This window comes from Vitis vinifera, chromosome 19 (genome assembly GCF_030704535.1).
Source record: "Vitis vinifera cultivar Pinot Noir 40024 chromosome 19, ASM3070453v1".
Classification (NCBI taxonomy): domain Eukaryota; kingdom Viridiplantae; phylum Streptophyta; class Magnoliopsida; order Vitales; family Vitaceae; genus Vitis; species Vitis vinifera.
In genome coordinates, this window is record NC_081823.1 from 21,559,425 (window position 1) to 21,573,333 (window position 13,909).

Sequence of the window (13,909 nt, forward strand, 5' to 3'; positions counted from 1 at the left end):
ATTATTATTATTATTATTAGCTTTTGCCAAATAAAGTGTTGAAAAGGAGACTTTTTTTGGTCCAAAGGAAGTTTTTTACTTTGAGATGAAGAGACGTTTTAAAATTTTGATTTAAATATTATATAACTTCTACACAAATTTTAGCCTTTTAAATATTTCTTTTCCACTTAAAAATTTCAACCTCTTAAATATTTATATAGAAGTTTGGTATCAGAACTTCATGTGCACTATATGTTATATTAATTAATTAAGTGCAAAATTGTTTAACTTAAAAAATTCTTAGAATAGCTAACTTTATCTTACCCATCAAATTAAATTTAAGGCTACCTAATTGTTTATTTTGAATTTGATTGGTATTGGTCTTTTTATGATTTTTGTTAGTGCTTAGCTAGGTGGCAATATTGGACAAAATTCCTTAGTGTCTCATAGCTTAGTTCCTTTAAATCCTCTTGGAACTACTTGCCCATAAAGATCAAATTGCTAAAATTGCTAAGGGCCCAAGGTAAGTAGCTGAGGTTGGGGTTGGATTAAATGGATTCAACCATATGTTTTTAAATGTTGTTTGTCTTGAAACAATCTTTTTTCAAAGTGTTAGGACAACTTTTTTTTGCTGAACTTTTCAAAATGCCCTATTCTTGGATCGTGTGAAAAGATTAGAATATCATCATTACAAACAAGGAAAAAAGAATGTTTATTAAAAATATCATTCATCCTTTGTTGAAATATTTGTGGTACATTTTTTAAAATTCAAATGACATTACATTCCATTGTATAATCCACATAAGATAATGTTGTCCATGATTTTCTTTCTTCATCTAATATAATTTGTCAATCCACTTTTACAATATGGTTGAGAAAAGTATTTACAATCTAGTATAACATTAATTAAAGAATTTTTATTTGATATTTATAAGCATCATTATATGTATTATCATTTAGCATTTTATAATTAATCACCATCCTAGCCTTCCCTTATTTTTCTTCATTATAGTTTTTAACTAAAAAGGTTGTTAATTTATGTGAAACTTGGTCTAATAAGATTATTTTGCAATAGTCCTTCTATTTGAATTTTAAATTCTTTTATGTCTATAAGATTATATGTTATATATGTTTTTTTTACTATCCAATATAAGTTTTTAATTGGTATTTTCTAGGTTCTTTTATTTTTTATCTAATGTTTTTGAGGATCTTCACCAATAATACCCTTTTTTTTTTTACCTAAATCAAATGATTTTTTTGTTCACTTATTTATATTTTCTAGTTCTAAATAACTATTTATTATACTATCTTCTTGCTTTTCCATTTTATTAGTTTGATGAGAGGTTATATTATAAAATTCGTTTGATATATTTTATGTATTTGTATAAATTAATGTTTTCATTTTAGGATGAAAACTAACTTTATTTTGTATTGTTATTTTTCCTTATAAAAAATGTATGAAATTTAATCCTAGAGTAAAAGGATGAAGAGTTACCATCAATATAAGACAGTTTTGTGATAATACTAAAATTATATTATTAATTATAATTAATGAGTTGATATATACTTAATTATTGTTAATTTTTTTTACTAGACTGATTCTACTGGTTAAAGTAATGTTTGTTGGTCTTCCTTAGGTACTAAGGTTTCATATAGAAGGTTTTTATTAGCTCCAATGTCTAAGATAACATATACTTTTAATTTGATTGTTGCTAGAAATATAATGGATTTTACCTTATTTATCATATTAAGTAGTTCTTTTATTTTTATAGGTATATCTATAAAATTAATGGGCTCCTCTATTTTTTCAAGGTTTTAATAATTTTTTGTTAATACTTTTGTGGAGGTTTTCTTTTCTCATTTTTCTAAATCCTTCTAGAAATTATAAGATTTTGTTTTACTTTCTAAAGGTTATATAAGATTTTTGTATATTTAAAGAGGTTTTCATTGATTTTCTTCCTTTTCTATGATAATAAAAATCTCTTCTTTTTCTTCTACTTTGTTATATAGTTTAAACTATATACACTTAGTTTTCAAAATCTAGTTGACTAATATGTTCTTTGTTAGGATTAAATCACACTAATCCTATTTTTTGAAAGCAACAATAAGCTAATGTGAAAAATTAAAGTACAAGAACACACGAGATTTATAATGGTTCACTTTTAATGTGAGAGTTACGTCCACTTGTAGCCATTGCAAATTTTCACCATGATGAAAAGAGAGAACAAAAGAATCCCAAAACCTCTCACCCTCTAAGTTTTTATCTTGTACGTTTTCTTATCTCTCCTAATGCCAAAAAAAAAAACATCATCTCAAAGTTGGCTACCTAAACATAATATAAATAGGGTAACCAAATTACTTGTATAAAATCCTCAAAATATCCCAACTTAAAATAATGTTACCATTAGGATAATAATTAGGCTTCACACATTTTAACATTTTTCTTTTTCACTATCTATTTAATGTTCTTTTATTAGGTTTTTTGTTTTTGTTATGTTTGTTTGTTTTTTTTTTTTTTTGTTTTTTTTTTGTTTTTTTGAGTTTTTCTTCTTCGTTCATTTGGTGGTTTTTAAGTTCATAAAATTATGGTCTTATATGGTCATCATGTCACACAAGTAATATTTATAGTCTTTTTCTTTTTTTGGTTCTTTTCCTCCTAATCCAAAACCTTCTCGGTTTCTTATATTTTGTTTGTAAATATCATTTTTGGTAATAAGTTTTTGATTTTCGTCTTATAAATTTACTATATTTCTTGGCTTTTCTAAAGTTATATTCTATGTACATTTTGTATCTAAATTCTCTCCTATATGTAGATTTTTTTTCTATAAAATTGTTGATTTATGTCTTATTTCTTTGTTAGACCTTTTCCCCCTATATTTATATATTCCCCTTCTAACCAATTCATAACAAGTTCTATCCTAAATCCTATATAATGAGGGTATTTTAGTTTAGAAGTTGAGAATTCATCCCATAGTCTAAGTTTTATAGGTCCTTGTATCTTTAATATGTATTTATTTAGGTATTCAAATGTCCTATCTACTCTAGCAAGAATTGTGTATTTCCTAAATTTTTAATCATATTCTTATATATAAGACATGTTACATAATCCCAGTTGTTCTAATTTATGAAGATATATTGTAGGTTCATTTTCATCTTCTTGAGTTGTTGCTAAATAAATATAATTTTATTAAATATATAAACACAATTATGCTAAAATATTCCTAATTTCTCAAAAGTAATGTTGTTTTCTTGTTCCGTAGTCTTAACAAATTGTAATATTGTTCCTCTAAGCCTCCTTTTACAAAATTTATATATTTTTTGTTGATTTTAAGATAATCTCCATAAGAAAAGCTATCAAAACTTGCAAAATGCAATGAAACTACAACCAGATACTAGTTATACAACTTCAAGTTATGATTTAACAATTCCTTTAGATTAATTTATGTCTCATTTCTTTATTTAATTTCCTTCCCTTAGACTTATACATTCCCTTTCTAATCAATTCTTTCGATTATTAGTATCAGTCCCCATCTCATTAGCAGGGAATCCCCCTAGGGACCTACTATTATCCTCTTAACCCGGATGGGGGCATTAAGGGCCCATGGGTAGACTTTACACCCATGAGGACTTTATGGGGGAAGCAAGGAAAACTTGGAGGTTTGGTAGGAAGGATTCTTATATGTGATTGATTGCCTCTTGATGTTGCTTTTGTTGGATCGTTCGGGGAAGTTTGACTAAGAGGGATTCCTAGCCGTGAAAAAAAATAAAAAAATGGTGGTGATTTTGCTGGGTGTGACACCTACCCTGATGGATTTTTTTGTCATTCCTAGGTTGGATTGGATTTGACAATGTTTCTTAACTAGAATTAAGCTTAGATTGGGTATAAACCTGACCCCCTTAAAATTCTTAGCCAAAACCATCTAGTCCTTATTTGGGCCTGAGCCCATACCAAATGGAATAAAAAACCCAAGATGAAGATCTTAATATGATTCAACATTTTGCATTTTTACCCTTTTTTTTTTGTTGAAAAGCTAACATTTAATATACCTCAATAGAAAATTGGAGTATAATTTTAAGATTTGAAGGCAAGTTTGGAACTAAGAAAGTATGAGGGAGAGGATCAACGAATTGAAAGGCGAAAAAGAGGATAGTAAAATTTTCTCCTCTTTTATCCTTTTTAAAAAGGGAGCCAAGAATGCAACAACATTTAATTATCAAATAATTAATAATAATATTTCACCTTTCACATTATTCATAAAAAAAAAAAAAAAAAATTTAAAAATTTCTTTCCCGTTTTCCCTTTTTTCTTAACAAAAATTTCCAATATCCAAACGAGCCAAAAGGTTTGAAAAAGGGCACTTACAAGGCTTTTAAAAAAGGCTAATTTATTTGAAATCCAATCCCTCCTAAAACATAGAAAATTCAAGATCATCACCCTCCATGTAAGATGATAGCTGACTTTTATCTCTACAAGTCTCTAGTTTTGAGTTTTTTTGAATGAAATAAAAACCTAAGCTCATAGAAACTTATGTTTAGTATCATACTTTTGATCCAAGTCTGCTGACCAAAAATATAAAGAAATGAGAATTAATGGGTAATGAATGAGATTAAAGTACAAAACATGAAATTGATTACCACTTTACACTTTTTGATACTATAGAAAAACTTGAACTCACAAGACAAAAGAGTGAGAAGCAAGAGAAGAGAAAACCCCACTAAGGTTTTGGCATTATCATTGAGTACAAGGGAAAAACATTGGAACAATTTTGATGATTTCCACATTATCTTTATTGCCTTTGATCTCATAAAAAATGAATGGATCTTACACATTACATCAAACCTCATTCTTACCTCTATATATATGTGCATTTGCATACCCGAAATTCTGTGCTTTGTTTTCATCTTCATCTACTCCTGTCATTTACATCGCCTTTTACAGTTGGATAGTATAAGAATATTTGAAGATGAGCCGTTACAATGGTGACTTCCTTAACCTTAAAACATCATTTCAGGATATGTATGTGGTCAGATGTGAGAGTGGAGAATGACAATCAGGTAAATGAATTAATGGCATGCAAGGGTAGACTAGTGAAATACCGGAGTCTATCCATGAACTCCCATATTCTTTGCCATGGCCTGTTTTCTAGAACTGGAGCTGCAGAAATCTGTCCTCCCATTAACTTCTCAGCTGAAGGCCTGATTTCATTGACAAGTTTGAAAGATACTGAGAGGCGGCTGAGCAGATTTACCAGAGCAATCACTTCATTCCGTTGCAACTGCAGCTGTGAGATCAGTAACAGAAAAGCTTGAGAATAACTCATTGAACTCCTTGTATATATATATATATGTATATATCAGAGCAGCTTTCAAGATCAGAGTTGGTATCCATATGCTTAGAAATAACTTCTGAGCTCCTTATAAAGAGACATAGACAGACTTACAGGTGTGTGGTTTTGATCATCAACAGAGAAGAGGATTTTTAAAGCAGTGCCAAGACCAAGAATCTGAAGCTTTCCCCAAAGCCGGCACTTCTCACATCCAACACAGTCCATCAAGGCACTGCAAAATGTAAATGTAATTATTTAATGTAATCACACTATCAAAAGAAAAGGCTCACCAAAATAATAGATAAGCCACTTAATGTGTACTTTTGAAGCTTCATAAAGACAAAACTTGCATTTGCTTGACAGTCTTCACAATGAATTGAGTGATCTAAAATATGATCGATATGAAAAGGGGAACGCCGTTTTTCAATCATTATATTTTTCAATTGACATTTCACTTATAAGTAATGGACATTTTATATTACAGTTTTTTACCCACAGACTACAGTAAGTGAAGGTTAAGGGAAAAACCTAATGTGTTTGAACTGCTTTTGAAACTGTTGTTTCAGTTCAGGTCCACTTTGGCCTTGCCACAGCTTAGCTTCATCAAAAGAAAGTGGACATGCAGCTTGGAGTTTGGGATTGCAAAGGAGCTGCCTCATCAAGGATTGTGTTTTTAGGTCCTCTGCATGGTTACCTGTGTTGTACTCAGCCTGCTCCAAATAAGCTGATGCCTGCAACACAATTTTAAGGGTAAAAACCAAGAGCATTAAGAAATTATTTATTGATATAAGATATGATTTAAGGTCTCAAAACAAGGACAAACGGTAAATACTAACTTTTCTCATGGCACGGAGAACAAAAAGGAAAGTGAAGTACAGGTTTCTAACTCGATCAGGGTATCTCAAAACTCGATCATGCATCAGCCCAAGATTTTGGCCCCACTGAAAATGAAGTCCAGATAATGTCATTCCTGTTTAAACTTTGTTTATCATCATTGCAATTCTTTGAAAGACAAACTTAGGTACAGATTCATACATCACCCAATACCTTATGGGCATATTTGATCAAAACCCCTGTTTGATTAGTAGGCCATGCACTGAAACTCATCTTGTTTGAATGATTTCAAAATTCATATATTGCATGATTCACAAAAATAAACAAAATTAGGCAAGTTGACATTGCATTCACATTCAGTCAAATTCCCAACGCACCATACCAATTGAATGATTGGACAATTGGATGATGGTAAAGCAGGCATTCAGTAGTGGATAAATAACACAACTTTAGAACCATCTGAAAACCCTTTCCATTCCTCAAGGAAAAAACAATAGGAGATCCAAAAGAGAGAATGGAAATTATAAAGGGAATACTGTTGCAGGATGCATGGCAGAGTGCTTACCAGGTTGGTAGTTTCATCAAGGAGATAATCAGCAGCTATGTGGATTGAGATTGAGGAGTGAAGACCGGATATTAATTTGTACAACAAATTTTTCTCCTGGAGAGTCTCTCCATGTGAATCTGCATTAAAAGAAGTCATAAATCTCAGAAAGATACTATCAAAAAATAGCCAGTAACTACAAGTCTTAATGCTTGAAATATTTATCCTAACAATTTGGTACCAATCTCTACCCTTGTTCTGAGCAATATCTATGTCAATATCTCTGGGTTTCAAACCCTACAATGATGGTTGATATCAATATTTTATTTCTCAGTTAAGGACGCTTGACTTTCAAGACCAAGATCGAGTAGAAATACTGTACCAAAATATCTGCACTCATACAGCTCATCCAAAAAAAAGGGAACTTAAATACCCACAACCATTTTTCTGAGAAACAACGTGTGCCTCTGGTGCTGCATGATCTTTTCACAAGAGTGAATTGCCCATATTAAGCACCATTAGTGCCACTTACATCTAGTCACCTCTATTTTCTTTTTGTTTTTCTTGCACAAAATTAAGATCTACTGTAGAATGTGAATAGAAGTCCACACATACATCAATCCTAATTGAAGAACATACTATTTTACCTTTGCATATATGGTGCTTTACCAGTTCAGAATATGTAAACTGTTTGACCTTGACTATTTTTTTTTTTTTTTACAATTTTAATATCTGATGTAATTTTGACCTACTGATATGTCCGTCATCCTAATTCTAAGATTCTTTTAATCAAGCACTTTGTACTGATGTTAGGTTCCATCACTCATATCTCTAAAGATGCAACATAATCTCAGCTAAACAAAAAGAGACGAAGTTGATTATCAGTGGACAGTGATGTTTTTAATCAAATCTACCTAGGAAAGAATAGGCACTTCTCAAAGTGAAAATAGGGAATGCATGCTCAGAATTCAGTTCCATAATCGTGCCCTGTATTTCATTTTAAATAATCTAAAGGTTGCCTAGTCATTCAATATAAGATCATCTTCTGGAAAACATCAGCCACATAGTTAATACATAAGACTTTTGTCCCCTTTTTGTTTTTTTTAAGCTTTCGTTGCATTACTTCCATTCAAATCCATTTTAGGCATGTTAACACCCCTGTATGAACTAACCAACTTCCAGGCAATGGGTTTAGGTTGGCTCTTAATAAAGCAATAACCACTGTTCAAAAAGTGATATCATTTAAATTGATCACATGACATGGAGATTCTTATGCATGTGTGCATCTTTATATTATCATAATTTTCCAAACAAGCCATCCACAGAAATCTTAATCCAGGTTTGACTTACGGTTTGGACAATTTTCTGAATAGATAGCATCCCATATTCTTCTGGCGGACGGACCAGCATAGCCAGTGTAACGTTCAGGGTTCAATTGGAGATTTACATATGTCATCTCAGCTGCAAAAAAAATTCTGAATGTCAACTGTGCAGAACCAAACAAAATTGTCATATTTTAAAAGATTAAAGAAATTGTAGCAGGGTTAGCATTCAGTATGCATTTAATATATGTAGTTTTTCTGAATCCAGCATTCCCAACCCATTTAATTTCTTTGAGAAAATTTCCCGACACCAATTATTGATTGATCAAAAAAATGGATGCTTTTGAAATACAAGTACTAATGCTTATTTTCTTTGATGTCTACCCTGAGATTCATACTGGAGAAAAAGAAGAAAGAAATAGGCATTGGCCAATCCTCAGATCCCAAAATAATTGACCTCCCAAATGGAAAAGACTTTCATGGCTTAATAAACAACACAAAATATGCACATTCATCAACAAACTAGGGAGAGTTTACCATTATCAGTCTCATCATCATTTGTCCATGGATTATCTGTTTCTATCCAACCTCTGAAAGCTTTACTATCTAGTGTCCGATCCACTGTAGCCTGTGGCTTTCCCTCTTGACAGGCTAAATTGTCAGATTGAAGAGTGCGTTTAAATGGGCTCTTAAAAGGTTCTGGAAATTCACTTTCAGGACATTCACAAACACTGCAATCACGCAGCTTGCACATACCATCATCAGGCCAAAAAGGGCAGTTACACCACAGCTTAACCTGCCTTAGGAACAAGAACATCAGGCTCCAAGGAACTCGGAAACAAGTGATAAAGCATTCCAAACAAAGAAGATATATAGATAAAATAACATTTGAATTTTGCTTTTTCTTTGTGAATGTGGATAGAAATCCTTGATTAGTTCTCTTCCTAAAGTTGTCTCTGATGCAAAATTAACAAGGATTTGAAGATACATAAATGAAGTAATTGCCAGTTTTTTACTGTCCTGAGACTTTTTTTTATTTTTATTTTTATTTTTTTGCTTTCAATCACTATTAATTGGTCATTATGATTTAAGACACAAAGAATTCCTAATCCTCAGCAACAATAGCAGGAACCAGAGTGCTCATCTAAAAGGAACCGATATTCCACCTTGGTGAGATGTTCAATTGAAGAGTAGAGGGTGTGTCAGAGAAAAGAGAATCCTTAGGCCCATTTTTAACTATGAAAGTGTAAGCCTATCCATAGAGAGAGAGAGAGAGATGACAAGGAAAGAAACAATAATGTACAAAATTGTTAACCATACCAATTTGTAATGACTTATCTCAAACTCACTAAAGCCAAAGAAGAGTTCATGTAGTGGACACTGTATCAAATTATGCAAAAAGGATCTCTTCTATTTAGTTTCACAGGATTTGTGTACACACAACCAAAGGGCTTATTTGGGAAGAACCAATAGAAGTTCATTCAAGAAAAGTTTGTTAGCATTGTTCAAAACATAAGGTTTATAAAGCAATTGTTGTAGGTCTTCATTGAACAGATGAAGAAAATCCTACTCTTATTTCTAATTGTTAAAGAGCTGGATTATTGCCATCTCTAATTGAATTCCACACTTCCCATTCCCATTCCCAAATCCCAAAAAATACAGAAAAATGATAGTTCACTACAAAATGTGGGATTATTCTGTGAACATAAACATCAATGCTGAGGATCACAAGAAAAGCTCCAGGCAGTTACTATTGGCCTTAAGAAACCATGTTCAGGATTTCATAGACTCTGCCAGAACCAATAAGAGAAGTTGCAAAGTATCTATGTTCATTGGAGGTATGCCAAAACTTTGTGTCCAGTGCATGCTGTCTTCATCTTATATATAAATAAGATCAGAAGCCTCCACTGCCAAAAGAGAAGTGTTGAAACTAGGTTTCCAACAAAGGTTCCTCATTCTTAGTTTGGTGAATCTATAATTTCTCTTCTGTGTTCTGTCTTTACCTGATAGTAAGGCTTTGTATTTGCCGCTTTGACCTCATGCCTTTCTTTAGATAGGAAATTCTTCCTAATGATCTTTTATGTATCTTTTACCCATTAACTAAATTTCATCTCAATGGGGGGGCAAGAACTAAATGCACTTCACAGGTCATCTCAGCTAAGTCAATCTATTTCCAACAAGCAACAGAATGGTCTAATTGTAAAGAATTTTCCTAATCTTTGCAGAGGACCCAAGATTTGATGTTCTAAGATTTTCTCTTCAAATGGTCCATTGCTCATTTTTAATGTTAGGGAGGGATTGCAATCCATCATAGCTTTGCTACTTTCATTTTTCTCAATGCATGAACACAAGAATCCTCCTGCCTATGAACAATAATCATCAGCCACTTCCCCTTAAGCAATGAGGTTTAGTGGTAAAACACAAACACAGAGAGACAAAATAGTGGTACACTTATCCCTAGGGATCCAAACCCTTCTTTTCACAAAGTATGTCACAAGATACCAGTCACAAAAAATCTCCAAGAAAACCCCAATTTCCAATTCAACTTGCAGTGCATTCTATATATAACACAAAAGTAAGCTACCTCAACCACTTATATATAACTTACAAAATGGTAATCGGACAGCATTTCAAATAAGCAACCATCAATAGATTCTCCATCCAAAAACAAGAAATCATAGACAAATTTTTAGATTGTTCAATGATTCATCAACTTTGAGCCAACATTAATTGCCACATACCTTAAAATATCGGAAGAAGGGCATTGTGACAAGTTCTTGGAGCCAAGGATGCAAGACTTCCTCATTAAGACTAACTGTCTCATAATGACAACAGCAGTCCTCAACAATGCCAGTGTATTTCAGTGAATCCTGCACAAAATCCACAAAAATTAGCAAAATGGTAATAGACTGCAAAATTTACATAAAACAAATGCCTTAATAATCATAGTTTTACTTATTACACACAACAATCAAGTCAACCTATTTCAATGAAGATAGTCAATCAACTATATCATATCAAGAACTGATAATCAACCCAACAATGTCCTTCTGTTGTTTCTGGAACATTCCCTTGGATTTCAAGAAACAACCTTCTTTCAGTCTTTTTACCGCTAGTTGGGATCAGGGCTCCATTTTCTGAGTTCAAATGCTACCAAAAGCAAAATCAAATGATTCAATTATAACAAAGAGACCCATCATGCCCCCAATTCCTTCCAAACAAACGAATCATGGTCATTGGATTCAAACCTGCATATATGTATAACTGATGAAAAGAAAAATAAATAATTATATATATAAAGCTAGAAATCTGAAATGGCGTCCATGGTATTGCAACTCAAGAAATTCAACTCCAACCATTTTCAAACAACTAAATCATAGCCCTGATCCTCATATCAATTTTCAGCATCTATGTACATACAATTGAAAAAGAAACACAAAAATGAAACAAATCCTGAATACTGAAAAATGGCATCCATGGGCATTACACCTCTTCAACCATTTCGAACCACCAAATCACAGTCTTGATCTTTATACCAATTTTCACAGTGGGGAAAAACAAAACGCAAAATAGGATGAACCCGCAAGCATAAAATGGAATCCACGCCATTAGAAGTTAAAAATTAACTCCATCAACCATTTCTAAACAACCAAACAGAGAGTCCTGATCCTCACTTCAATTTTCAAGCCTGCATGTATGTACGTACAATTCAAGAAACACACAAAATGAAACAAATCCAAGAAAGTAAACCGCACCCACAGCATTGAAACTCGGAAAAGAAAAATTCATTTCCTCATTCATATTCAAACTACCAAATCATTGTCCTGATCCTACAATCAAAGAAACAGTTAAAATAAAACAAACCCACAAAACTGAAATGGCATCCATGCCATTCCAAATCAAAGAATTGAACCCCACCTACCATCTCCACCTCCACCTCTACCCCCACAAACTGAAATTGAAAATTGAAAAAGAAAGAACCTGAGCACAGTGGCAGAACTTCCGATTGTCGTTGGTGTTGCCGTTAAAAAGCGAGATTTCGGGAAAAGCGATTGAGGTGATTGCAGTCGCCACTAAGACAGCAAGGAGAGGAGCCCCCAAAGACCACCTCCACACTTGTCTCCTACTCTCTTTCTTCTCTCTGCTTTCTGCCATTTTCCCACAACTCTCTCACAATGTTACCACTTACCAGTTACCCCTGAGGACATGAGACCATTGAAAAAGAGCCTGTTCCTGTTACAAACTCGCGGGCGTTACCATTGTGTAGACTTATTTGATGAGTTCTAATAATTTCTTTTCCGTTTTCTCTTTTCTCATATTTTTTGCAGGTTTTTTTTTTAATAACAAAATAATTTACTTTCTGTTGATTTAGAAAAATTAGAGAATAAATGGAAAGAATTATAAAATTGGTCAAGAAAAAAAAAATGATACCCAAAAGGAGAGATAAATAATTAATTTTTTTAATTAAATGATTGTGTGATAAATTTAGTATTAGAAAATAAGATAATAACTTATGTGTTTTTGGGTATTTTTATAACTATAAAATATAAATATATATTTTTATTTTTTAATAGTGTTAAATATGTTTTATACATCCAATTTTGGAGTTTATTTGATAGTGATATTAGAAAACATTTTTTATCTAAAAGAATGTTTTTAAAAATAAATTAAGTGTTTGATAAAATTTTAAAAATGCTTTTAAATATCTAAAAATGGTTTCTAATGTAGAAAAACCGACTTATATTTTGTGGAGAAACATTTTATAAGTAATTCTCTTTAAAAAAATTTCAAGAAAACGTTTTCATTAAAAACATTTTTAAGTAAAAACACCATCAAAAATACCGTTAGAGCCTATTTGATAGTAATTTTAGAAAATATTTTTAATCTTTTTAATACTTGAAAAATAAAAAAATTTAAATATTAAAAATGTTATAAATATTTTCTAAATTTACCATAAAACACATTCTTAGTGATTATAGAACACAAAAGTAAAGGAGATTTTTTTTTTATTTAAAAAAAGAGCATACATGTGAAATGGACGTAAAATATGACATAAATAAAAAAGGAATTATAATTTCCAAATAAGTTAATGTTGTTAATTTATAAAGAATTATAATTCCTAATTGAATTGCGATATGAGGCAAATATAGCTCACGCGCCGATACATGCAGCTGCCTCGTCTCATAACAGCAGAGCAAACGGTTTAGGTGAAAGAAGAGAGAAAGTGACGCAAACTCGCACAGTGTTGTCACACGTCAACGACTATGTCAAACGACTCAAACCTGTTATTTATTAATTAGGTTAGTGTCTTTTGCTTTCCTAGATGCGTGAGTAGGTATGCATTTATGAGAACTTTGACCCAAAATACTATGTTTTTTTTAAAAAAAATCCATAAATACCCTCATTTCCAAAATAATGTCCAATATAATATGTTTGCGCCACGTAAATTACAGTGTCATAAAACCGTAGTTAGTAACTACGGTTTTACTTTTTAAAAACAGTCAAAACCGTAGTCACCAACCACGGTTTTAACTTTAAGTTTAAAACCGTAGTTGGTGACTACGACTTTGACTATTTTTAAACAGTCAAAGCCATAGTCACCAACTATGGCTTTAACTTTTATTTTATATATAAATATATATGTATATATATATATATATTTAACTTTAATTTTTTTAAATAAAATATTATATTATTTTGATTTTATATTGATTAAAAATATGTAAGTGGTGTAATAAAAATATTTAACTTTAATTGATCTCATTATTTAAAGAATAGTAATATATGAAATTAAATAATTGATGTCTTTAATTTGACATTAAATTATATTTTGATAATTTTATTAAAATATTTGACACTACACTCAATATAAATATAATTAGTTATAAATATACTATTTTATA

General features: G+C 31.4%; 1 protein-coding gene across 2 annotated transcripts; it reads right to left on the reverse strand.

Moving 5' to 3' along the window:
* Window positions 1-4,581: 4,581 nt before the first annotated feature.
* LOC100243929 (endoplasmic reticulum oxidoreductin-1) lies at window positions 4,582-12,300 on the reverse strand. Of its 2 annotated transcripts, XM_059735563.1 has the most exons (10): window positions 11,988-12,300; window positions 10,748-10,876; window positions 8,544-8,802; window positions 8,035-8,145; window positions 6,706-6,824; window positions 6,143-6,247; window positions 5,835-6,037; window positions 5,421-5,538; window positions 5,077-5,261; window positions 4,582-4,973 (listed from the first exon to the last, which is right to left on the reverse strand). In XM_059735563.1, the coding sequence occupies exons 1-10, from the start codon at window positions 12,159-12,161 to the stop codon at window positions 4,952-4,954; spliced, it is 1,425 nt and encodes a 474-aa protein (XP_059591546.1). In that variant the 5' UTR covers window positions 12,162-12,300; the 3' UTR covers window positions 4,582-4,951. The 2 variants fall into 2 exon arrangements, with proteins under 2 accessions (XP_059591546.1, XP_010645039.1); XM_010646737.3 differs by having other exon boundaries at window positions 4,582-5,261.
* Between the last annotated feature and the right edge of the window lie 1,609 nt (window positions 12,301-13,909).

What these genes read in the sequence shown, in the direction of transcription:
- LOC100243929 (XM_010646737.3), bottom strand. Translation starts at nt 12,161, where the DNA reads ATGGCAGAAAGCAGAGAGAAGAAAGAGAGTAGGAGACAAGTGTGGAGG. An exon ending in TTCAGAAAATTGTCCAAACC is followed by an intron (nt 6,825 to 8,034) that starts GTAAGTCAAACC and finishes CTTTTAATGCAG; the next exon opens with ATTCACATGGAGAGACTCTC. An exon ending in TTCTCCGTGCCATGAGAAAA is followed by an intron (nt 6,038 to 6,142) that starts GTTAGTATTTAC and finishes ATTGTGTTGCAG; the next exon opens with GCATCAGCTTATTTGGAGCA.